Source organism: Callospermophilus lateralis, chromosome 8, assembly GCF_048772815.1.
Source record: "Callospermophilus lateralis isolate mCalLat2 chromosome 8, mCalLat2.hap1, whole genome shotgun sequence".
Lineage (NCBI taxonomy): Eukaryota > Metazoa > Chordata > Mammalia > Rodentia > Sciuridae > Callospermophilus > Callospermophilus lateralis.
The window spans coordinates 113,282,156-113,309,485 of record NC_135312.1 but is presented as its reverse complement, the minus strand read 5'-3'; the positions used below and the strand labels follow the sequence as shown (position 1 = coordinate 113,309,485).

Here is a 27,330-nt window from a genome sequence, read left to right as displayed (position 1 = left end):
CTTTGCCATTCCCATCCCCCTGAATCCAGTACAAAACTTTGATGTTTTCCCCACAATGAGAATTTCAGGGCTGAGGCTGCGGCTCAGTCGTAGAGCATCTGCCTATTATCAAGTGCAAGGCCCTGGGTTCAATCTCCAGCACTGGAGAGAAAAATTAGAGAATCTCAGCAGTGATTTTCCAGTGGGAAACCATGTCTTATCACTCCAGTAAATTCAGAATATGCACTAATATGCACAAAAGATGAAATTAACATCTATTCAACATAGACCTTTCTCAGAGCTGATCTAAATTGATGGTTCATACAATCAAAATAAAGGAATAAACAGACACAATTTTCTTAAGGCGCCCACTTATGTTGACATAATTTCTGTTGTTAGAGCTGTGGAAGTCGGAAGAGGCCTCTGCTACCTCTGCTATATCAAGGGTGCATTTGGGTACCAAAGTCCTTCCCAGGGGGGAGAATCAGAGTATTGGGACAGGAGTCATATATAGATTTTTTACATATTCATGAAAACAAGTTTCCTGAGGAGTTCAATTAGGCAATGTTGTTAGCATAGTTTGCACAAAATGACCCCAGAATGCTGGAAAACTTACATATCTTTAAAATATTTTAAAGTCAGACTTTGTTCTTATTGGCTATCCAATTAGAGCAAATGAATGACTTTTTTTTTTTTTTACAAGCAATAATCTGAAACATAAAATTAAGTTTGGGGTTAACAGCAATTCTTGGAATTGTTAAGGATACACATTGATTGAATAGTAATAAAGAGATGCAGGGTGCTAGGATTAATGGCTTGAATACTTTACCAGAAGAACCTCTTTTTTAAAAAGTGCCTCACACATTGTGCAATTATAGAGGTCAGTACATTTCTCAGATATACACTCAATTACATGTTGCTGAAGTGTGTATCTTCTGGAATCTGAAGTTATTTAAAATGCCAAATTTTGAGAAGTGTTTTTTATCATCTCATAAGATTTTGCTTCATCCAAGTGAGATTCCAGGATCTGTTATACTTCTCAGAACTTCTCAGTTCATTATTTGATAGGGTTCAATTAAGGTTAGAGGACTGAGGGCCCAGCAAAGATCTTAGATGCCTAAAGAGAGCAAAAAGCAAATTGAATCTCTTCTAAGATTCCAACTGTTCATGAGAAACAAACTTGAAGTAACAACGCTAAGCAGAAAATAGACAAGTTGTGTGATGATCTGGAAAACAGCAATGTTGGCATAAATATCTGAGAATCACCATGGACCATAAGTTGATTATGAGTATGCAAAACAGCAACGAAAACAAAAAGTCACATAGGATGTGCTAATGAGAGGATGACAGACAAATCTATTAAGTTATAACCCACAAAGACTGTCTTTTATCAAGGCACTGCATGGTCCCAGGACACATGACTTCAGTGCTCAAACAAACCAGACACTGGTGCCTCATTGTATAGAGACCTCGCTGGCTTGGAACCCTGCCTTTAAAATTATCTGCATAGGGTTGGGCGAGTTGGTGCACACCTGTATTCCCAGGGGTTCAGGAGGCTGAGGCAGGAGGATCATGAGTTCAAAGTCAGCCTCAGCAACTAAGCAAGACCCTGAGCAACTCAGCAAGACCCTGTCTCTAAATAAAATATAAAAAAGGGCTGGGGATGTGGCTCAGTGTTTAAGTGCCCTGGGTTCCATCCCTGGAACCAAAAGTAAAAATAAAAATCTGCATAGCTCTAAAGGCAAAAAATTTGTTAAAGGAACCCTAAAAGTCAGGTGTGGAGGAGTTTCACTTTGCATTAAGGCAGCCTTTCAGACACAGACCCCAAATTCAGCAGCAAAAGTTTGGTTACCCTCAAATCTCCTTTCAGTTTACATGCTGTTAGCAAAATAAGTAAAGTTTTCATTCTTGGTTTCTTTCCTGGAATAAAATATCAAATGTCCTAGGAGAGCTGAGGCCTCTCAATTTGCTAGATTGCTTTTCAGAGGTCAGAATGAGAACACTAAGGATTAGATGGAGATGATTTTATGTGATGAGGGAATGGCCAATGAGCCCTTCTCCATTTTCCACCATTGCTTTCAGCAACAGGTTGTCCATAAATACCGCCTAGAATGTCATCTCTGAGGGACTGATAGTGACCTCGTGGAGAACGGTGCTGGGGACAGGAGGTTGGTCCCGGCTCAGCAGGAAAGCAGGCTGTGCGCGATGAGTAACACCAGCCTCAGGTACAACTATTTCCTGTTCCTCATCTGTTTGTTTCAAATAACCTCAACGATCTCGGGGAAGAAGAAGGGTGACAGATGTCCCCACCTGCCCATAGATCACAGATAAGGGGGAGAGCTCTAGGGGAACGTTCCAAGTAGAGGTGATCTTAGCTGAGGAGCAAAGTGAGGGTTTGGTTCTTTCTCTGGAGATTCTGAGAAGTTCCCAAGGGTCATTTGGATGTGGCCAAGTCAAGTCTACAAGTCACCTGATGACCATGGACTCTCTCACTGCATCTTCTTGGCAGGTAGAAATGTGCTTTCCAACCCTTGGGACAGTGGAGACATTGAAGCGCTTGCCTGCTGTGTTTGATGTCTTTTCCACGACATAAGTGTCCCTGAGGACAGCTCCTGTTGAACGCCATTGACCTATCAGAGGACTTGAACAATGACAGGACACTATCCAAAGTGGTTAGGTAATAAGGTGACTCAGAAGGAAACCAGAGATAAAGCAGCTTCCTGATGAGAACCCTGAGGGATGAAGCAGACAGGCGAGGAGGACCTAGCAAGGGTGGCCAGAGCGAGGGCAGCTGCAAGCCGGCTGCCAGGAGGGGTGCCCACCCATCAGAAGCCAAGGTGTCACAGGACTCCTCCAGCCCGGGAGCAGGGCTGGACAGCAGCCAGGCCTTTCCCAGCGCCTCTCAATCGTTCTTTCTTCCGTGTCCAGGTGTTGCCATCGTCAGAGGAGTGGGTGGTAAAAGGAACAGCAGAAGGTTCTGCATCTACATCGATGTGAGATTTATTTAAGTTCATCTTCCTCCTTGGTGGGCAGGACGGATGGGCTTCCCCAGTGGCCACTCCTCTTGGACAACATCAGCACCTTTCAGGTTTAGGATTCATTGTCACTGTTAAAATGAAACAAAATAAAGCAGAACTGTAGTATATTTTTAAGAAGCAACGCAAAGGTGCAGAAGTAACTCAAGAGAGCATTAACACCAGGCATGGTGGTGCACACTTGTAATCCCAGCGGCATGGGAGGCAGAGGCAGGAGGATCGTGAGTTCAAAGCCAGCCTCAGCAACTCAGCAAGGCCCTAAGCAACTGAGTAAGACCCTATCAAAATAAAATACAAAAAAAGGTTGGGGACGTGGCTCAGTGGTTAAGCACCCTTGAGTTAAACACCCAGTACCAAAACAAAACAAAACAAAAAACACTCACATTCAGGTAGCCAACATTGTCCAGCTTACAATTTCTGAAACAAAGGTCAGTTTGAATTTTGTATTTGATCCCTGAGGAGGAAATCCATGAATGCCAAGAAATAATCCCCAGCTCTCATTCTAATATCCCTCCCCAGCACTTACGCAGAGAGAACCAGATGGAGTTGGGGTTCCCCCCTTTAATTAAATCTAATCCTATTCTCTATGAATAGATGCCAAAATATCTTTTTTTTTTTCTCTTTAAATTCCATGTGTTGTTTTCCCTCAAGAGTTTGTGGCCCTGGCAGGTTTTCAATAGCCCATTTTGTACACACCCACAGAGGATCTGGAGGTGCCCATTCAGCATCATTTAGAATTCAATCATCGGGTATTTTAGGGTGTGAGTAGATATAAATTATGGAGTTGGTATTTGAACCTGACGGTGTTATTGGCTAATCTGTGCTTTTGTTTCGAACTTGGCTATCTCTGCCAGATATCTGGCTTCTCAGCTTTTTCCCAGCGGGTTCCCAGGAGGACTGCACCTCCACACAAGTCTCCTGGAAAGCAGGCTGAAGTAGCTTCCTCCCCACTTCTTTTTTTTTTTAGTTTTGTACCCCTTCACTCAAATTCTAGCATGTCTCTATTTGAAGTCAACTCTGTCTCCAAGAAAGTACTTGAGCAATAATTATCAACAGAGCTGGTGTCTCCCGAGCTCACAGGTGTGTTTGGCCTGCCATGGATGAGATTGTTCCGACTCCCACTTCAGTGATCCCAGTAAAACACTGAGTGGTAGCCAGGCATGGTGACACAGCTGTGGTCTCAGGTACTCAGGATGCTCACTTGAGCCAAGGAGTTCAATGCCAGTCTAGGCAACATTATGAGACCCCATCACCAATTAAAAAAAAAACAAAATGTTTCCAAAAAGGACTTTAAAACACCAGATCAATTGATGAATTTGATCCTCAGCACCCTTCTCCACCCGAAAACAAATTGTTGTTTTTCTTTTTAATCTGAAGACCAACCCTTTCTTATTTTCTTTACTTCTTATTTTATTTACTGTGGTTTTCAAAGTCACTCTGAACAACTCTTCAATAGGGAAAGGAGGTTTCATTTCTTGGAAACTGGGTGGTAGCAGGATAGTATTTCTAAGATGCAGGAGTACCTCACTGCAGAACAGAAGTTCCTGAATTCTGGGGCCTTATCTTGACATTTCAGCCACTCTAAGCAGAGTTTAGTACAAAGCTGGAAAGCAACCGGTAAAGCCATCTTTTGTCCACATCTCTGATCTCTGTCCAGCTGTTACGATCAAAGTGATTTTTTAATTTAATTACTATAAAACCAGTCCATATTCATTGTTGAAAAATAGAAAATACAAGAAGCAAAATAAAAATACCAACCATGTCATGATAGCTAATACTTGGTATTTATTCTTCCAAACGGTGATAATATATGTAACAGATATATGTATATATGTATATACATAGTCCTTTCGGGTACAAAGTTAAGATCATGTTATTCATATTGTTCTGTAATCTGCTTTTCCTACTTTCATTCACATAAAAATATCTTTGCTTGCTAATCCAACACCTGGGGCTAGAAGTATATGGCTCAGTGGTAAAGTGCTTATCTAACGTGTGCAAAGCCCTGGTCTTGATCCCCAACATCACATTCCATAGTCCTACGACATCCACCCTCACCCCAATATTTTTTTTTGACATTTCCTTAGTGTTAAACTTTTAGGTTATTTTCAATTTTTATTGAAACTACACTCTCAAATACACCTTTTTTAATATTTATTTTTTAATTGTAGGTATAATAAAATTGTACAATACCCTTATTTTATTTTTATGTGGTGCTTAGGATCAAACCCAGTGCTTCGTGCATGCTAGGCAAGCGCTCTACCTCTGAGCCACAACTCTAGTCCCCCAAATACACTTCTAATTATTGCCTTTGCATAAATCTCTAGGAGAGGAACTGCAGGTCAAGGTATGTGCGGTATTTAAGATTTTTATGGCCTTTACTCCCTTCCCTAGAAATTGTGTAAAATTTATATTCTCCCAACACTTCTCTTTAGGGAAATGTCCTTTGCCCCCATCCTCTCCAACACTAGATATTATTATTTTCATTTTCTTAAGTCTAATAAGTGAAATTGGTACTATATCTTCCTTTTCATTACTTTCATTTACTATTTTATTACTAGGAACAATAAATATGTTTTCCATTAGTTGGTAATTTCAATTTCTTTTGCTCACTTGCTTATTAATAGTCTTTGCTCATATTTAAAATAGGACTATTATCTTTTTATTGGTTTGGGTATTAAGAATAATAATTTTCATTCATATAGACTGCAAAACGTTTATATTTTGTTCTTATTTTATTTACTGTGGTTTTCAAAGTACAGAAATTTTGAGTTTTTAATGCAGATAAATCTATTCTTTCCTAAGAAAGCTTTCGACTTACCTGTCATTCTTTCAAACTAATCCCATCCTTTAAGTTATATAAAATTGACCTACTTTTTTTCTGGATTTTTTTCCCTTTTTAACATTTACACTTATCTGTAATTTTAGCATAACATGTAAGGTAGAGTTCCAAATTTTCCCCCAATGTTAGCCATCTCCAGACTATTTAATGTATAACACCGTGAAATGTTATCTTTATGATATATTAAGTGTTTACATATACTTAAGGGGCTGCTTCTGAATTTTCTATTCTATTTCATTAATAATTCTGATTTAGTTCCAGGTAGACACTGTCTTAATTATTGCCATGTTCCTAATGAACCTCCCTGACACTTCCTACTCCATCTCACGATTGCTCTTTTTTTTCTTCTTTTTAGAATCATCTGGCTACTTGTGGGCAGGTATTCTTCTAGATAGGTCCACTGGGATTTTTAAGAGATGAGTTGAATTTAAAATGATAATTTTCACATTGTTATCTTTCATTCAGGGACACAGTATGCCTCTCCATTCATTCAAATTTCTTATGTCCCTCAGTAAAAATTTAAGGGTTGGGGGTGAAGCTCAGGGGCAGAACATGTGCTTAGCATGCACAAGGCCCAGGTTCCATCAGCAGCATAAATAAATAAATAAATACTTAATTTTTTTTTATATTACCCCATGCATTCTGTTACTGTTGTTGTTATCTCTGGGTGGTTCATAAAGTGTGTGGCTTTCGTGATAGTATTAACGTTGGAATGTTAAATAGGTGGCTTTTTTAAGCATGAGAGCACAGGGTCAGATGGCCATGAGATCAGTCACATCGTGCTGTGTGACTTACCCTTAGTTTTCTGGTTTCATCTCATCTGCAAAATAAAACAAGACAAAACAAAACCAAACCTAATAACACCATGCACCCCATAGTGTTGTTAGGATGAATAATGAGGGGTGGGGCGTGGCTTAGTGGTACAGCACTTGTTCAGCACAATCTAAGGCCCTGGGTTCAACCCTCGGCACCACACACACATGCGCAGAGAATAAATGAGGAAATGCCGACCTGACACCCAGCCACATGAACTTGTGCTGGTTATTCTTATTTTTCATGTCTTCCACTAGCAAATGTTTGTGGGTAAAGCATTAGCTTATCAAAGGCCTTAAGAAACCATCTTCCAAAACATGCTTTAAATTTCTAAGGAGAAGTACTTTCTGTGACACTGCTGTTTACTATGGTGCTTACTGATGCAGCTCTGTGGACCATGATCAGAGTGACATGGCCCCAAATGGGTACAGGTTGCTTCATCGTGGTACATCGAGTCACTCCCAGACTGTAGCAACTCTCTCTGGTGGTACGATGGCCATCGTCAGGATTGCTAGTGAGCAGCAGCCTGGAATCTGGCCCAGCACCTGAGTCTGGAGACATTCTCTGTCTCTCTCTCTCTCTCTCTCTCCCTCTCCTTTATTTAGTTAGAGGTGTTCCCCTGCTGTCTTTGTGGTTATTTATCGTCATTTTTAACGCCAGCAGATTCTAGAGTTCCCTGTTAAAAATATCTTGGCAAACCGCCACACAATTGCAACAAATAAAATAAGCCATCCTACTTAAAACCCATGGGACTTGGGTGCTAATGCAGTGCTAATGCAGAGTGGTTTTAGCAACTTATCTATGACAGTGACATTAATGAGTAATTTGTGTAAGAGTGTTATATAGATATTTTAGGAACATGGAACACCTTTTCCAAAAGCCTATACAGTAATAGGCTGACAAACCGTAATAACAAATTGAGTTGATTAGAAAGTATTGCCATGTTATCTTTAGGAAGACATTGAACTGGCAAGCTACCAGTTAAATGAGATCCAACTCAAATACCTTGAGTCATAACTGCTCCTTTGTGGCAGTCAGGATCAGATAAGTCATCTTTGTTCTCCTGACCAGTCTGTCTTGTAACAGTCCTTCTTTATGACCACAGCTAATGTACCCTATCTCCAAAGACGGCAATAAGCCTCCACTCAACCTTTCTCCTGCTGTGAGGCTAACTCCGATTTTGTAGAGTGCACGGTTCACTTTGGCACAAAGTCACATAACAATTAGATCAGGCTCCCTTTCTCATCATCACTATAATGTCCCTTCTCTTTCCCGCAAGAGGCTTGGCTACGGGCAATTAGAGATTGTGCTTCTGGCTACCCTTGGAGCCAGGCTTAGAATGAGTTTAGGACACAGAGATCATGCCCACAGTATAGACATAATCTGGGCTGCTATTCAAGCAATGCTGTGGTTTTCAAACTTTAGTACAACCTCCCTCGCGCCCCCACCTCCCCCACCCCACCCCACCCCACCCCACCCCACATATTTGTACATATGCCCCGCCCCTCAACCCACAGGATAATAAACTGTTACTTTGTATCTCTCACAACACCAAGCTCAGATTTGAGGGAAACTTGTTGGCACTTAATACTTGTTGAAATATACTTTTAAATAATTTTTGAGGGACTAGGGAAGGAAAGAGGAAAGAAACTCATTAAAAAAAACCAAAAAACAAAACCAAAAAACTGGAAGTGCCCTAAGAGATCTACTTGAACAGAGAGGCCAATTTTTTTTTTTTTTTTTTTTGCACAAAACTGCTGTTTTCTCACAATCAGTGGCTAAGTTTCGTTAATGACTATACCCCATGGTTGGACATGTCACTCACCAAATACGGTCATGTGTTCCCCTCAAGGTGGCTGGCTTTATTGCTGCTAAGTGTTCTTTTCTTTAAATCTAGAATTTATCTTTTGATTAATGTAATCCCTTTAATTTTAATTAAGAAAAGAATGAAAACTCAGTTTTAAGAGAAATTCTTCTTTAGATCCAGCTTTATGACAAACTTATATGTGAACATGAACAAGTCACTCAACCCCTTGGAGTTCCAGATTTACTCAGATGATTTTTGTTTTTTGGTAGGGGATTGAACTCAGGGGTGCTTAACCACTCAACCACATCCCCACCCCTTTTTTTGTATTTTATATAGAGACAGGGTCTCACTGAGTTGCTTAGTGCCTCACTAAGTTGCTGAGGTTGGCTTTGAACTTTTGATCCTCTTGTCTTAGTCTCCCAAGCCACCAGGATTATAGTTGTGCACCACCACACCTGGCTTCTGATGATTTCATTTTTAACTGGTTGTCTTGGCACAATGAAGACAGTGTCAGGCATGTATTACCCAGGCCAGCCTTGAACTTATGGGCTCAAATGATCCTCTTTTCTCAGCCTCCAAAGCAGCAGAGGTTAGAGACTTGCACTACCACACCTGGCTTGATCAACAAATATCTTTTGAAAAACTATACAATTGTACTGTTTCAAAAATACACAAAGAGAAGAAATTCACAAAGTCTCTGTTCAACTAACCTGGACTCTTTCTAAAAATGTGTGTGTGTGTGTGTGTGTGTGTGTGTGTGTGTGGCGCTGGGGATTGAACCCAGGGCCTTGTGCATGTGAGGCAAGCACTCTATCAACTGAGCTATATATAGCCCCCCAATTTTTTTTATTAATGAATATTTTATTGTTGAGAGCTTTGGCTTTGGGAATAGGGGGTTATAAACTTGTTTTCTTCTAGAAGTTTAAACAATGAAATATGTTCTTTTCTAAACACTTTAGGTGTCAAACTGTGACTATAGAATTTTAAGAGAACAAAAATTTTTGTTCTGGTTCAAACCTCAACATTGGATGCTTTTTAATTTTTTATTTGTTCTTTTTAGATATACATGAAGGTAGAGTGTATTTTGACATATTCTACATACATGAAATATAACATAGGGTCCCATTCTTGTGGTTGTACATGATGTGGCGTTTCACTGGTCGTGGATTCATATATGAACAGAGGAAAGTTATGTCTGATTCATTCTACTGTCTTTCCTATTTCCATTCCCTCTCCCTTCCCTTCATTCCCCTTTGTCCCTGAGAAATACTGAAGTTAGCTGGGCAAGGTGGTGCACGCCTATAATCCCAGCTGTGATCCCAGCTGAGGAAGGAGGATCATCACAAGTTCAAAGCCAACCTCAGCAACTTAGGCCTTAAGCAATATAGCAAGGCCCTGTCTCTAAATAAAATATAAAAAGGGATTGGGATGTGGCTCAGTGGTTAAATGCTCCTGGGTTCAATCCCAATACCAATAAATAAATAAGTAAATATTGAAGTGACCCATTTTTATAATGCCACTGAATTTAGAAACATGAATAACAGAACAAACAGAATTTTTATTATATAAGAACAGGAATACTGTTAGGTCCTTTCTCTGACTCAGTTCATTTCTTAGGTAACAAGATGTAGGCCTGGGTTATAGAAAATGCTATATAAGGGGCTGGGGTTGTGGCTCAGTGGTACAGTGCTTGCCTAGCATGAGGTTCCATCCTGGGTTCGATCCTCAGCACCACATTAAAAAATTTAAATAAACAAAATAAAGGTATGTGTCCACCTACAACTAAAAAAATTTATAAATGCTATGTAAATGTCTTACTGTTTTTGTTATTACTGTGCTTTCAAAATTATAAACCCACTTTAAAGCACCCAAATCTAATTCTTTCCCTAATCTTCATCAACATTGTTGCTCAAGTAAAAACCATCACTATGGTCAAGAGCTAGGCAAGGAAAGAAGATGGGCTCTTGGATAATATTTGTGATTTTTTTTTTTTTTTTTGGTCTGGTTTTTCATCTAAAGGTGCAGTGACAGAAAAAAAAAACGAAACTTTCAGAAAATTAACTAGAAATACCTCAGAGGAAAAAAAAAAAAAAAAAGAGGCTGGCTAGGCCATAAGGTCATGATAAAAGGTAGTCTACCTTTCCTGTTTGTACCACCATTTGGAAGCATTTGGGAAGGTGTTGTGAGGGTGGGGTAAGCCAATGAGGGAGTGTGTTTTCTATAACGAATTCTAGCAAGCAATCATAATATCAATGGAATAGTTCTGGTTTTTGTTATTGTTAGCAGTGCTTTAAAAAGTCAGCAATGAAATTATCTTCAATTGTAGGGCTGACCTCTGCCATTGACCACCTCTGACCTCTATGAACACCACAACACTAGTCCTTTGTACAATGTAAGGTACAGACCAGGGGAAATGCTAATGAGAATACAGAATTTCCCCCCTACCCTACAACTCCTTTATTGTGTTTTTCTTAAAACAAAACAAAACAAAACAAAACATGAAAACCTTGGTATAAATTTCCCATACTATTGTGTATATATCTGGTCTTTATTAAAACTCCTGTGCTAGGGCTGGGGGTGTCGCTGAGTGACAGCGCTCTTGCCTGGTGTGCATCAGGCCTTGGGTTCCATCCCTAGGACTGGAAGAAAAAAAATCCTATGTTAATTTGGGATTCCATAGCTTAATAAAAGGTTCATTCAATGACAACAAGGGCTGGCCAATGGATAATGGGGAAAGTTCTGAAAGATCTGAGATTATGAGTCCTAACAAAAAAGAAGGGTTAAAGTCTGTACGCAGTGTGGCATAGTAGGTACTGGATGCCCATCAGAGCCATTCCTTTTCCCAGAAGCACAGGGAAGTGCAAGTGTAACAGAGGTCCTAGGTCAGGGGTTCTTTGGAGCATCATGGAAGGCTGAACCCTGTAAATGGATTCCAGAGGTCTTCACTTGTCAGGTAAATTTCCACTACATACAATCTTTATTGACGGTTACCCACTTTCTGAAGCATTAAATTCACCTGTACACTGCTTAATGAAGAGGCAGGATGATTCAGAGAGGTAAATGCCAGCAGGGGACTTTGGGTGACAATGATGTGTCAGCGTAGGCTTATTGATTATAACAAATGCATCAGGCATCACGTTGGAGGGGGAATGTTGCTAACAGGGCGTTTGCATGTGGGAGGGCAAAGGATGGATGGGAATTCTCTGTACTTTCTGCTCCATTTTGCTATGAACCTAAAATAGCTCAAAAAATATTTAAATAAAAACAGCCAACAGGGGAGGAGAACGACTGCTATGGCAGAAAAAGAATTTGTTTCATTTGCATAGTTCTTTAAAACTTACATAGTTGGCCAAGTGAGGTGGCACATATCTGTGATCTCAGCGGCTGTGGAGGCAGAGACAGGAGGATGGCGAGTTCAAAGCCAGCTTCAGCAATCTAGTGAGGCCCTAAGCAACTCAGTGAGACCCTGTCTCTAAACAAGATGTTAAAAAGGGTTGGGGATGTTGCTCAGTAGTTAAGGCCCCTGAGTTCAACCCCAGGTACCAAAACCAAAAACAAACCACCTTACATAATTGTTTCAGTCTCTCACATGATGCTATGAAACTAGAAGAACAGGTGTCTATATTTCCATTTTTCAAGATGAGGAGATGGACGCTCAAGAGCTAATGAAACTTGTCTTGGTGTAAAGAACAAATGAACATAAAAGTCAGGTCTTAAAAACCAGGCCTCTCATTCAAAGTCCAGTGACCATGGTGCTTCTCACCCAGATCTCTGATGATCCACAAGCTCTAGAGGAAAAACTCAGATCTTATTCCTGTTTCATATTGGATAGTCAAAGTAAAGGTTTTATTGATTATCAATGTAAGCAAGACATTGGAAGAAAGAAATGTAAGTAAAACTATGACAGAAAAGAAAGATTATCCAAACTATATGGCACTAATACCCTTTCCAGAGCTCTAGACATGGATAGACTTTGCTTTACGGTATCATAGACCCCTTTCAGCAATCAGAAAGTGACTGCAGCCCAGAGCCCTGGGACTTGGCTGCTCCACGTTCTAGAAATGCTGGTACTGGTTTCACAGAGAGGGAAAGAGGGGACGGCCTGACAGCTGTCCTGTGTAGTCCATCCCATGAAAAATAATAATTTCATACACAGCAGTTCTCCAAACCAGTTAAGGCTTTTTGCCTTACAGGCAGAAATGAACAACGGTTCATTTCAGGGAACAAAATTCTCAGTATTCCAAAGAGCTGATTTTTAAGAAGCTTTCACCACCACAGAATTCGGTAAGGCTAAGCTGCTTCCATGTTGCCAATCATGTGAAAGAACAGGAGGCAGGTATGTAAAAACCACTGACATTTCACATCATTAGAGAGTACACATCAGTGATGCTATAATAAGGTATTTACAGAGTTTGGGTGTTGACCTGAGCCCTATACCAGGCATGTGTAGTGGCTCGTTTTTTAGATAAGCTAAAAATATCCCTTTGTAATGTCCTTGTCATACTCCCTGTGGCATTGTTTTTCCCCCTTTCTTTCATCTGTTAGTCCCTAGCCTGGAATCTCATTTAAATGAGATAGAATTTTTTTTTGAACCAGCAATGAATCTTAACACAGAAACACCCAGAGAGCTAACACTGACTTAAATCTACAATAAGAGGTAGACTTTGGTATCAAAGCTGAGGTTTACCAGAATAAGATTATGGTGGTGTGATGTGGAGAGAGAGAGAGGTGGGACAGTGAATTTTAGGTAACGTTCAGAAAAAAAGATCCAAAGGACAAACATCGGACTGCCCCATTAGACTGTCTAGTAAACAGCCTTTGTTCGCAAGGCTCTGCCTTCCAGGATGGCCCAGGGACCTGTGACCGTGCTCTGGAAGCATTTACAACGACCTGCACAAGGCCGCTTATGATGATGGATGGCAAGGAGGAGGGTGGTATTTATCCAGCATGAAAGCTTTATTCTGTTTCTTCCGACAGAAATGTAGCATTCCCACTGCAGGCTCAAGTTCTCTGCCTTCTGATCATCCACAGATCATCCCTGCCAACAACCTGGTGCCCCCGGAGAGCTCTGCAAAGCTCGCTCACCAAGCCCCCAACTTGTTAAATAATGAATCCTATTTCCTTTTGAGTCCTCCCCACTTCCTGACCAGACAATCCTCTAATCAAAAACACCCAAACAGGGTCATTTCTGGCCTCATAGAGGATAATATAATTTCAACAAGATCATGGAGTGCTAATAAATTACACCCAAACCCCAATGCACTAAAATTTTCTATCAAGCAGAGCCACCTAGTGGTAGAACGGAATGTATATTTAAAATTTTCCATTTAATTTCTCTCCTGTAATAAGCCAGTCCAGGTGGATTGGATTTTTTTTTAATTTTTTTTAAGTGCTCCTTTTATTCATTCTTATTTACAGTTACCTGCTTTGAGAATGCCATCTCCATCTGTTGTCCTTATCAAACAGTTATCTATGCAAGGTAAACAACCCTAGAGTTATAATCAGAAAGTTTTATGACTAAAACAGAAGCCTCTCTGGAAGAAAATATCAATATTAATTCATTTCTAAAGATAAAGAGCCATTAGGATGTTTATTTTGTATTTTTCCAAAACAAAATTCACTTCTTTTCTCCATATACATATAACTCCATGTAAATTGCCATAACAAAATTGAGAAGTACGGCTGGGGTTGTGGCTCAGCGGTAGAGCGCTTGCCTATCATGTGCAAGGCCCTGGGTTCAATCCTCAGCACCACATAAAAATAAATAAATGAAATAAAGGTGTTGTGTCCCACTACAACTAAAAAGCAAATATAAAAAAAAAAATTGATAAGTGCAGCCAAGGTGAAGAAAAAGTGCTCCTCTGTGGTTTCTAGTCCCCTTCCTGCCATAAACATATGACCTGTGGTAGAAATTAGAAGTACCTTGGGTTGTGGTTTGATTCCTTTTCTTCTTTTAAAGTAGGTAAACATTCATAGTCGGCTAGAATAGAACAAAAGCAAACTCATTGTTAGTCACTGAAATTCTATTTTCTATCCCCAAAACTGACACACTTGAGCATCGAAATTGCCTTGATCTGTGTGGTTACCTGTGCAAAAATGATCTCACTCTAGGGAGTTTAGAGGTTAAAAGATTAATGGTGGCAAGGCTCCTGAAATGAAAAAAGCACTAATAACGCAGATTCGAGACTTGAGCTTGCCTCTGCCCCTATTGGAAAGGGCGTAATTCATCACTGCTTGGTTTTCATTCCCCGTGGAACCTCTGTGTTGTTCTAAAAGCCAGAATCTGCATCCTTCAGGCCTGACACTGGGATACAATGGCTGCACCCAGGTCCTGATGAGCATGCAGAATGATTTCAGTCAGACCACTCAGCAGAGAAGAGCAGGAAGGAAGGTGAGGAATGGCCACCTTTTTAGAATCAGCCAAGTTCTCTTCTATTACACCACTCTTATTTTTAAGAAAAAAAAAAAAAAAGAGAGAGAGAGAGAATTTCTCTGGATATACCCCTTATGTCTCAAAATAACTCTCCGCTTTCATTGACAAATTGATATCTTTTGGCAGTTTTCTGGTTTTAGTAAATGTGAGAGAATTATTATTTGTATTTCACAAAGTCTCAGGTGCGAAAGGAAATACAACAAAACGTTGAGAGAGATTGTCATTGGTACTGGAATCCTTCTTTCTACTTCTTTTTTTTTTTTTTTTTTTTTTGAATTTTCCAAATTCTACTATGTGTGCATACTATAAACAGGAACAAAAAATGTAATCACTTTAAGGACAAGGTCCATGACCTATATCCATCTTCAAATGCTTTATGGGGCCCTTTGTCCCTCAGTATGAAAAATTGTTGGAAATTATACAAGTTATTGAGTGCTTCTAATCTTTTGGAAAGCTCAACTAATTTTAATAACAAATTTCTGAATTTGAGAAAATTCCATTGTAGGGTGTTAAATCTGACAGACCCAGGGCATTTTTCTTAAAGATAAGTTAAAAATACAAATTATATGATATCATAAATAGTGGATTTCATCTGAGCAATTACATCTGAGCATTAAAATAATTTATTGATTTTTAGAGAAAAAATATTGATCATCATTTTAAGACCAATTATTGACTTAATGGGAAGTAAGGACCATACAGTACTATTATTGCCAGATACCCATTTTGGAAGTTGTTATATTTTATATTACCATCTATGTAAAAAAAATTTTAATATTTTTTTTAGTTATAGTTTGGCACAATACCTTTGTTTTTATTTGTTTATTTTTATGTGATGCTGAGGGTCGAACCCAGCACCTCGCACGTGCTAGGCAAGCACTCTATGGCCAAGCTACAACCCCAGGCCTCTATGTAGACATTTTTGCAGTAATGGAAGAATTCTAGATTCAGCCTAATATGTAGCCCCCTGGTTACTGATCACTCAAAATGTGATTACTAAAACTAAATTTTATTTGATCAATTTGAATAGTCATACATGGCTACCATTTATTGTATTGGACAGCATAGATCTCTGTAAAGTACATTTGATAGAGTTACTCTCATATACAAATCAAAATTATAGATTTCTAAATTCTATTATCCATAAGAAAATGCCAGATGCTTTTCCCGGATAATTTGTTCTCAGATTTCCTTGCTTGGAAAAAAAGACATGGAGTCCTTGGGTATATCTCAGTGATAGAAGTTGTGTAGCATGTGCAAGGCCCTGGTTCCATTCTCAGCACCACAAAACAGAAAAGAAAAAAATAAATGGTTTTCTGATTGAAAGAGGTCATTTCAACAACTTGTACGCAAATAAAAACAAGTTGCAATAATCCATGTAATAATTACACTGGATATTTAAGGATCTAACAGGCCTAAGTTAATTATCTACATGCATTAGATAGATAGTAGTATTTGGGCTCTGTCACACTCCAGAATTGATTCAAGTATTTATTTAAAGTTATTGCAGCCTTCTATTACTAGAAAAGAAAGCAAAAGCTTTTGGTTTCCACCTACCATTTCTATTCATGCTGTTCATCCATTTATCCAGTTCTTCCATCTCTATTTCCATGACAGATGGTGTGTCTTCCTCGAAAATAGGGCTAGAGAGAGACAGCAAAAGGATTGTTGTGGGGTGGCGGGGAGGGTGGTGGGTTGCGCCTCATTCTGAGAGTCTAGAACGACAATCTGATGAAATTGGACTTGATTCAGTGTCTGCCACTCCAGGTTAGCCTGGGGTGACCCTGCTCAAGAGTATTGAGCTCTAACGGGAAGAAATGCGAAACAAACTCACTTCTATCCCTGATCCCAAACGGGAAGGCCCACAGGCCCAGGGAGTGGGCTAGAAAGGGAACCCGGGGGTCTGGAGGTCTGCAGGCCTCCTCAGACCACGTTTAGAATTTCAGCTTCATTTCACTTCTCCTTCCTTGGGGTCTTGGGTCTGTGCCCAGTTCAAGAGATCACGGTCAAGGGGCAACTTTTATCACCTCTCCCTTCAATTCCCAGGCTTTCCTAACTAGGAGAAATGGAGCTGTTACTTTCAGAAATCCAACTGTCCCGGCTCCCCGGGGCCAGAGCGCAGGGCTAAGTGCAGAAACCCCAAGTGGGTGCAGATGGAGTCGCGGGAGGAAGGACTACCGCCCCAGCCACCGCGGAGGCGTGGAGCTGGGGAGAGGAAGTGAAGCTACTGGAGGGGGGGGAGTCGCCCTAGAACTCGGATCAGAGTGTCACCTCCCCCTCCCCCCCTCCCCCCCTTCCCCTTCCCCCTTCTCCCCTCCTCTCCCGCCCTGTCCTCGCTGGTCCCCGCGCAGCGCCAACTTTCTGCTTCCAAGGGCCCTCCTTCCGCAACACCAGGTCTAGTATCTTTCCGGGTGATAAATTTCTAATCAGAATCGATTAACCGACGTCCTTGACATACATCCAGGGTCAGAATATTGAACCACTATGCATTCGACATTGGTAGCAGTCAGAAAAAGAGTCTTTTTCTGAGCAGATGACAATGAAATACAGCAGCTCCCACCCGGCCTGCCGCAGAGACTGCTCTGGGTAAGATCTGGGGACGCGGGCGCACCCCGCCTGGCGCCGCTAGGGGCCGTCCGGGTCCCCGGGGGCCCGGGAAGTAGGAGAACCCTGCAAGGGCTTCGGAGCCCAGGAAAAGGCCGAGGGCTCTCCTGTCCCCTCCCTAGCTGTCCTCATCCAGGAGCGAGCTGGTTGGAGGAGGTGGGGAGGACTCACACTTTCAGGTTTTCACTTCCCAGTTCATCTAAAAGGAAAAAATATAAAGGTCAAGTTAGTTTTGTCCACCAGCATCAACAGCTGAAGTCACCTTTACAAAGCAATCCAAAAAAATTTTTAAGTAAATTACGTTTTTTAAAAAGATATTTCTTCGATGTTGTGGACCCTTATTTTATTCATATTTAAATGCGGTGCTGAGAATCGAACCCAGTGCCTGACACTGCTAGGCAAGCGCTCTACCACTGAGCCGAAACCTAACTCCAGTAAATTCCATTTTTAAAGGAGCAATAATTAACTTCCAGGGTGAACAAGTGCAGATTGCCATATTGACAGGAAGCCTAATGGGTGTGAAATCTGTTTTCTTTTGGGTAAGAATGCTCCCCAAGCTCACTTCAGATCAGAGGTATCTTGTATCTTTTTTATATCCACATGAAGAGGAAAACAGTGGTAAAGGAAAGAAAGGTAGGGTTCAGCTCCAGAGCTTGCTCCTTGACCACCCTCAATAAAATGTCCCAGTTCAAAACTCCAGGGCTTTATCTCCCATGGCACACATGCTGAACACTGCGCCACTGTCCTCTGTCCTGAAGCAGGATGTGGGTCACTCCATCAAAGGCTCCTCCTGAAACTGCGCTTTTACCCCAACTCTTTCAATGACTGGATCTAAGTTCTGAGCTTCAGTAACCTGCCCTCAGGGAGGCTGCTCCACCTCTATTTGAGAAGGACACATCTTTCAGTGTTCCCGAGGCTCAGCACCCTGCTTGCTTCCTCCATAGCATTGGTCACAATTTCTCATCCATGCATCTGCTTGGCTCTGTTTTGCCTGTCTCTCTCACTAGCCCACAGCTCCCCCAGGACAGAGATCATGTCTGTCCTGTTCACATCATCCCCAGCTCCTGTCCTGCTAACACAGTACCTGGCAAATGCCTAGTAAATATTTATTGAATCAATGAATAGTCTTAATCTTGATGGTTCATCCCTGGGGTTGAATTCACATCCAATCTGTTGGATGGCATTATCATGATAGACATCCAGCCCACCTGCTTTTGCTGCTGCTGATTGGGATAAAAGTCAGGGAAACAGTTTTAAAAACGTCTCTAATGAACATCAGATTCCAGATGAACATGTGGCAAGAACCACAGCCTGATGTCTGGGCCCAGGCTCTGTTTTGTTTGGCAGGGAGACCAGAGAAATGAAGCAACAATGTCAAATGAATGGATAGTGGATAGCGCCACCGTGTTTTTTATGAAGTGAGAACGATCAGAAAGAAAGCCACTCTGTAGAGGTCCACCCAATAGTCAGATGTTCCTGATCTTGGCAGTCAGAGGCCTGCTTTTATCTGGCCTACAGAAGTGCAGGTCCCAGCGAGGCAACACAACCAGCAGGCACCTGGAACAGACCTCCTGGCAGCCGTGCGCTGTGGTGGTTTCCTGCAGTTGGCAAGCATGAATGGCATTGCCAATCCAGGAAAGCCGGGCGCACATTTAAGTTTCATGCCATGACTGCCTGCTTTGGAGGGGCTGTTATATCCTCCTGCTCCCCAGTAGGAATCTGAAGCTTCCTGCAGGTACCTGACTCCTCAAAAAATAACTTGGAGACTGGGGAAAGGAAACTATCTGCATCTTATATGTTTTTATATATTCATCTCTATTCTAAAATTTACAGGCTTGTTCCTTAAGGGATTTTACTATAAATAAAGCCCCTAGGTGATTGAGTCTCCCCACGGGGAACCCATAAAAATCACCCTATTTTGTCCCTCCTTTTCTCCTCCTCTCTCTCTCTTTGCCTACCTACTTAATAACCCCCCCCCCCCCATTTCTCAGAGAGCATGTGTCTCCACAGCCCCACTGTTGTGGGCAATGGATTTATCTTTGTAATCCGGGTTCCCTGCAGGCTTGGAGGTGAGCAAAAGCTCACTTGCATGCAGATGATGGAAAAGTTAAAAAAAACCATTACCAAAGTGCTCCAGATGCACCAAATGCGAAGCTCCTATAATCAGTATTAAAAGAGAGCAAAAAGCCTTTTGTGGCCTCATCTTCCCTGCTCCAAGGCCATTACCCCTGCCCCAGCCGCCATGGCAACAGAAAAACATCTGGGAGAGTAAAACATTAAACCAGGAGGGAGACCAATTACTTGTCCTCAGCAATCAGGCCCTGCCCGCTCCACTCCACCTGGCCTACAGCTCTTTATTAATAGCCACCTATTCCCTTTGCAACCCAGAGGCAAATGCAGCTTTTAGCCCCCCTTCCTCTCCCCGCTGGATTCCATTTTCCCCTTAGAGTCCTTCCATTTCATATCCTCCTCCCCACCTTGTCCTCCTCCCTCACTTCCTGCATCACAACCACTTGGCCTGACAATACCCAACTCCTAGCTCCTCTCCTTTGTGAATGGGATGGTGGGATAATTTGGGTGTGGGCTGGGGACACAGGAGCTGCAAGAGACTCTGGCTTCCTTGTCTTATTTCCAAGCTGAGCAGTAAGCAAGTCTCTTTCCTGAGAGATTTACTGAGCAGGGCTGAACATCATGTAGCCGTTGTCGGTTCAAAGTGACAGTTTCCTGCCAGCTGCATCTCTTTCAAGACATCTACCCTCTCCCCCTGCCCCAAACACACACTCACAGCAAGGTACTTAATAAATGTTAAGTGGTAACAACTGCAAATGTAATGCCTGGAAGCCTAGGAAGAGGGATCGCAAAACACCGGGTTACTATGCAATATTTCCTTTTCCCCCCCGGAAATGAAAAGACAGGCTCAAAGGGAAAAAAAGGTAATTTAGGGGGTTTAGCTCAGTGGTAAAGCATTTGCCTAGCATGCATGAGGCCCTGGGTTCAATCCCCAGCACCACATAAAAAATAAAGAACAGAGGAGGGTGTTGTGGCTCAGTGATAGAGCACTTGTCTAGCACTTGTCTAGCACGGGTGAGGCACTGGATTCCATCCTCAGCATCATGTAAAAATAAATAAGTAAAATAAAGGTATTAAAAAAAAGGCAACAAGAAAATTTTAAAAAGTAATCTTGGACTAGCTCAGTGACAGAGCGTGTGCTTAGCCTGCTCAAAGTCAGCACCGAAACAAAACCAAGGGTATTTCCAATCAGATGAAGTATCCATTCTGAAAGGGTTGGTCACGTCCTCCCCAGGTGTCACCAGACCAGGGTCTATCATGTGAGGAAAGAACCAGTGTGCCCTGCCTACTTTCTGAGGGGACATCAAGTGTCCAGGTGCCCAGGCCTGCAACCGAGCACTCCTTGGGAACTATCCAAGCAAAATGCTGGTCTCTTTTGATTGAGTTTGACAGTTTTGTTTTTCCTGAAAAAAAAAAAATTAGTTATTTAAATATTCTTTTGTCTTAGACTTGTATTATAATGTTAAATAGAAATGGGTGGAGGAAGTGGTTGCTAACCATTTAGCATTCTGCTCAGAAGAGATATTTATGTTTATATTAAAGGTGTGGCTAATGAGTGAAAGAAAAAAAATCAAAAAGTTACCTTTATCAAAAAATTTTATGAGAAGCAGTTGGTTTGAATTTCTAAGTTTTCTATATTGTGTTTTCCTACAGTGAGAATATTTCAACTAAAAATGTGGTGCTGATTTGTAGTAGGGATAATGTGCCAATTTGCTTTTGCCTCTGACATCCTGTCATCAACTCATTCATTCAACAAACATATACTGAGCAGATAATATGTGTGGGTACCATATAGCTAAAGTGATAATAATAACATGTGAACATTTACTTAGAACTTATATCAGGCACTTTTTTCCTAAGTACTACATAGACACACAGATAGATAGAAGATAGAGGGAAATAGATGCATCCATTCATTTAATCATGATTCTATGTGGTAAGTATTGAATTTGCCTATTTTATGAATGAGGAAACTGAGAGAGATTACAGAGCTGGTCTTGCAAAAGCCAACCAAGGAGTGTGGTTCTACAATCTGTGCTCTCAACCGCAGTGCCACACTGTCAAACAGGAATAAGACAACTTCTTGGCTCTTTTGGACTTTAAGTAGAACACAATGTAGCAGGAAAGAAAGACAAAAACAAAAACACACACAAAAAAGGTCACTTGCTTATGATGACAACATGAGTACTGTGGACAGTAAGTGTGAACAAAGTGCTATGACAACTCAGAAGTGGTGATGCATTTTGCCTGGGGAATTTCTCGGTAAGAGCTTTAGCCCTGGGTACTGCAGAATGGGGTGGCCTTCTGCCAAACAGACAAGAAGGAAATTCCAGACAGAAGGCAGACGGCCGTCTGTCCGTCTGTCCGTGGTCCCCGGAAGTCAGGCTGTGATCTGGCAACAGCAAAAACTTAAAGTAGGGCTATAGGGTGGGAGGCCTGGGCCCTGACGGAGGATGAGGCCAGTTCTTGTGTGTAAATAGCCCTTGAACGGACAGACTTGCACGGTGCAGTTCAGTGAAAATCACTTTCTGAATCTAAAGCCTACAAACGTGACCCTTGACTAGACACCTCCCCTGTGCCCTTCCTTGGAGTCCATTAATTAAAGCCAACTGTGGGGCTATGGTTTGGGGCAGGAAGTTCTTACTTTGCCTGAGGTTGAACAGTGGGATCCAGCTCTGTGTCCATGTAGTCCCTGTTACTCTACTCCTGGAGGCTGAGAGGCAGAGGGATGGCTTAAGCCTGCAAGTTTGAGGCCAACCTGAATAACGGGAGGCCTATCTCAAAAAAAGAAGTGGGGTCCAGCCAGCTCTGCTGCCTCTTGCCTTATCTTTAGCTTCTGTAGAAACTCCCACTTGACCACTGTTATTAGGCCACCCTGTAATTTCAAGGGGTGAAGAAACTTGTATTTCCTGCTTCTAGGGTGTCTATTTTATGAGCCATGAAGGGAAATGCACTTTGGGGCTTCTCCCCAGCTCACATTTGCCTCATCTGCTGGCTTTGGAAATAGCTGTTATAGTTCCTGCAGAGAGCTAAGGGCTGCCCCCGTGCAGGGTCCGTGCAGGGTCCTGGGGGAAGCATTCAGGCCAAGGTCATGACCTCAAAGCCCCAGGTGCCCTGTTACTGGGCCAGAGGGACAGAGAGCAAGTTTTGCATATGACTCTGTATGTTATCAGGAAACCTCTTATTCCTTGAATAATTTCCAGAATGACTTTTAAAAGCTGAATTTAAGATCTGGGAAAGTAGCTCGTGGTAAAGCACTTGTAGGTATGTTTCCCAGAATCAGAAAAAGAAAAAAGGAGAAGAAAAAAAAAGCTTCAATTAAAAAAAAAAAAAATGAGTCAGCATCATTTTTACCAGCACAAGACCAAAGTACCCCAAGACTGCCTGGGACCTAAAACTACCCCCAAAGCTAGTATCTGATGATTCTATGCTAGACTTTCGGATCATGCTGCTGATCTTGGGAATTTTCTGTCTTGGTTTTCAGATTGATGTGAATAATCTTTAACTAGTCAGGAATCTCCTTGCAAAAGTTTCAGTGGGAACAAGAACACTGCTTCCCTGGGCCTTTTGTGATAAAGACCCCAAGGTCTCCAGCCTCCATCCCTAGCCCTAAATTGGCCCACTGCCTCACCTCCTGACCTTCTTCTCACCTGGTGGGAAACATCACACTGGCCTCTTGGCCAAGACTATACACCATCTGCACTGGACACCAAAATAGCAGTGCTATATTTTAAATTTCAAGGTAGACTGAAAACATGTCCTTAAAAGAAAAACAAAAAGGACATGGCATTAGTAACTGCTTAAATGTGTCATTGAAATGTATCACTTATCATCACATAGTGGTTTGTTCTTTTTTTTGGGTAGGGAGGCGGGGGTACCAGGTATTGAACTCAGGGGCACTCGACCACTGAGCCATATCCCCAGCCCTATTTTGTATTTTATTTAGGGTCTCACTGAGTTACTTCGTGCCTCACTTTTGTTGAGGCTGGCTTTGAACTCGCAACCCTCCTGCCTCAGCCTCCCCAGCCGCTGAGATTACAGGTGCTTTTGTTGCTTAATTTTGAAACATCTCACTTCCTTCTACCCCATCCCAAACCCTAAACGATGTCAGGAGAATACTCACATGTCTGTAAAGCACTTTGAGATCCTTGGCTAGAAGGCTCTGAGTAAAAGAAAAAAATGAGACTGTTTTATTGAATCCTCATTAACCTGTAAAGCAATTTTCTGAAAATAAGGATACACCAAATATTTACCTTGTTTAGTTCTCTTTCTTCTACAGTACCTCACAAGGAGTGCCACTAATAAAAGTAGGAGGACCGAGGAAATCAATGGGATCAACACCATTAATATAAACTCTAACTGATCTGTGTCCTCGGCGATGTGGGTAGAAGTCGTATTTTCAGGTACTATTTCTGTGGCTGTTGTAATCAACACACTTGAGGTGGTCTCTTCAGCTGTGGCTTCGTTTTCTGAGAATGTAGATGTATCTTCTGATTCACCATTACCTGTGGGGACATGCACAAAACTGAGATTGCCATGGAGACAAAGCTGGTATGTTATGGTTTCAATGATTTTTAAATTTACCCTAGATACATTTGGTGATAAACTTGATCCACTGCACTTGGCCTTCCAGTTCATGGTGATACCGTGTATTGATTTAACATAAATGGAGCTTGAGCTGTGAGTATATTGAACATGGAATCAGTGCCCAGAGATACACCTTCCATAAATGCAGGCAGTTTAGCTTTGACCAGACACTTTGGACACACTTCAGCCAAGGGTGTTGGAAGCTTTGTCCTGTCAAGGATAATTTCCCAAGCCAAGTGGTGTGACATTCCAGGTGATCGCCTATAGGGCATCATGATATTTTAATAAAATTTCTGAACAAATCTAAATGTATACATACTGAAAATTCAGTGAACGACATCTAACCCATTTAGATGTCAAGAAATGGGGCTGGGGACATGGCTCATCCGTAAAGCACTTGCCTAGAAAACTCTAAGGCCCTGGGTTAGATCTCCAGTAACGCCAAAAATAATTAAATGTAAACAGGTGTAAAGGAATTCACTCTGTGTCCTAATTTTTAGTAAAAGGTACTTATCAATAGGAAGGGATGTTGGGCTTTGGAGTGATTACTTAGGTTTCAACGTTAGGCCTTCCTTTCTGCAAAGTACCAAGTCTGCCCGTGACAAATCCTTCTGGACTCTAAATAAAAAATATGCTGCATATCTCATTTGTAAAGTAAGATTCTCCAGGGGAAGTTCCCTTGGAGAATAAGAAAACTCCACCAATACTTAAAGTTATTCAATAAAATGCGTCTGTGGGGCTTTCCTTACTGACAAGCAAGTTTATTCTGTTTGAACCCTGGATAGTATTGCTAGCCCAGCCTGTGGCAGGTCACAAAGACAGTGTACGTGGAATTTCTCTGCAAGGTGAAGGGTGAGATGCAAATGGAGAAGCCGGCTGCTTTAAGTCACACTCTATAGTACAGGTTAGACCATGACTCCACTGAATGACGGACCCAGAAACAGCAGAGACAATTCAATATGTTAGCCTTGTGATTCAGGTTAAATAACAATATTTGTTTGGTAACTATTATGAAAGGAGTGTTTGTGTGCACCCCCACCCCATTCATATATTAGCCTCAAGGCTTAATCCCCAATATGATGATGTCCCCAATATGATGGTGTCAGGTGGGGGCATTTAGGAAGTAGTTAAGTTTAATGAGGTCATGAGGGTGGGGCTCCCCAAATGGGATTAGTGCCCTTATAAGAAGAGGAAGGAGAGACCTGAGCCTTCATTCTGCCTGCTCTCTCTTTGCCCTATGAGGATTCAGTAACAGGACAGGCAGGAAGAGGGTTCTCACCAGACCCTGTCTCTGCCAGTACCTTGATTTTTAACTTCTCAGTTTCCAGAACTGTTTAAGCCACCCAGGCTCTGATATTTTGTTATGGCAGGTGAACTAAGACAGTCACAGTTAATTATTTTGGTTTTATAAACATTTCAGTCTCCCACTTTCATGTCCCAGTAGGAAGAACCAATCAAAAAAACAAATAAACTTTTAGCTTTCCCTACTGTCAAGGTAATAAAAAAAGAAGAAAAACAGAGTGTGAAGTTAAAAGCTTCATTTCTGTTCTGGGTCCTCTGAGATCCAATCTTTACCCCTCCAAGTGTGATCTTGGGCAACTTTCATGATCCTTTGGCCCCAGGATCTACCATTCAATGACAAACTTCAGAATATAACTTGATTCTGATTGAGAGTTTGGACTGGCATTTACCAAAGTGATTATCAAATGGATTCCCTGATCCTGTGGGAGACTGAATTCCCTGTGGCATATTTACATATGCACATAGCATGCTTTTTAAAGAATTCTTTCAGCATTTCCTTCCCTTTTCCATGTCTCCACTCTGCCTCTCAATCTCCTGCTTCTACTCTACTGATGTCCCCTATATCTTTATGATATCCAATCTTCTCTCCTCCTTTCCTTCAGTTTGCTCTAGCTTCCACATATGAGAGAAAACATTCAACCCTTGATTTTCTGTGTCTGGCTTATTTCCCTTAGCATGATGTTCTCCATTTCTATCCATTTACTAGCAAATGCCATAATTTTATTCTTCTTTGTGGCTGAGTAGAACTCCATTGTGTGTGTACATACACACACACACACACACATACACACACACACACACACTTCTTAATGCTTTCATCTATTGACAGGCATCTGGTTGATTCCCCTCACACTATGTTTTTCCTTGAATCGGAGAGGAAAGGAATGCTTGCAAATCATGAAGTTTGGCAATAAGGTGGAGAGCAAGAGAGGGAGCCTAGGAGGTAGCTTTCTGGCACTAGAGCAACATGAGCAAAAGATTTCCAGAAGCCTCAGCTTTGCCAGGGCTCTTGCCGAGGCTCTCACCCCAGATGCACTGCAAACAAAGCTTCCCAGAATGATAAGATCTTTTCTGTACCTCTCCAAGGGAGGCCGATGACGCTCCCATGGAACACTCAACCCTCTTTGAGTTCCCACTTGACCTATAGCCACAGGAAAAGAGAAAATAGGGAAGAAAATAAGTTAGCAGGAATAATGAGGACATTCAACAATTGGAAATGAAAGAGAAATGGAAAGAAGTGCCCCTGATGGTCCTGGGTTGGGTACATGTGTTTTCCAGCATGAGACCATGAAGGTCACAGGTGGCCCTTCATGGGATTGGGTAAAGGAGCCAGAGGTTCTCTCCATAATGCACATCCTCACATGTCTTCTACATGAAGCACCCCTTGTGCTCTGAGATTATTTTCTAGTGAATTTTTCCTTTTCTTTTTTTTTTTTGAGATGGGGTCTCACTATGTTGCCCAGGCCATCAAACACCTCCTGAGCAACTAGAGCTACACGTCCCACTTCTAGTGTCTATTTAAATAAATAAGAATCAACGGTTCATACCAATCTCTCTCATACCCTCATTTTATTTTTATTTTTCTTACAAGTCTTAATTTCTAGGGACTCCTATGACAACCTCCTTCACAGTTCTCCCTGCCCCATCAACCTGAACTCTGTGATAGTCTCAAAATAATGAACAACAGTACCTGGCATTGGTTGATTGCTTACTTCGTGATAGGTACTAGGATAAAGGTGTGTTGGTTGATTTGTTCTTCACAACTTTATTGAACACCTCGAATAGGGTGCCAAGAGTCAAATGAGGGCTCTGGTCATAGCTCTGTCACTTGGTTGTAGGAATTTGGAAAAATTCTTTA

At 41.6% G+C, this 27,330-nt stretch overlaps 1 protein-coding gene across 2 annotated transcripts in view; it reads right to left on the bottom strand.

Moving 5' to 3' along the window:
* Positions 1-1,935: 1,935 nt before the first annotated feature.
* Tmem154 (transmembrane protein 154) overlaps positions 1,936-27,330 on the bottom strand; it is a 42,320-nt gene continuing 16,925 nt past the window's right edge. For both annotated transcript variants that reach the window (XM_076864918.2, XM_076864919.2), the window contains exons 2-7: positions 23,837-24,088; positions 23,707-23,745; positions 17,685-17,712; positions 16,467-16,552; positions 14,399-14,456; positions 1,936-3,085 (exon numbers count right to left, since the gene is read on the bottom strand). In XM_076864918.2, coding sequence (XP_076721033.2) covers positions 3,070-3,085; positions 14,399-14,456; positions 16,467-16,552; positions 17,685-17,712; positions 23,707-23,745; positions 23,837-24,088 — 479 coding nt within the window. In that variant the 3' untranslated portion in view covers positions 1,936-3,069. The remainder of the gene's footprint in view (positions 3,086-14,398; positions 14,457-16,466; positions 16,553-17,684; positions 17,713-23,706; positions 23,746-23,836; positions 24,089-27,330) is intronic.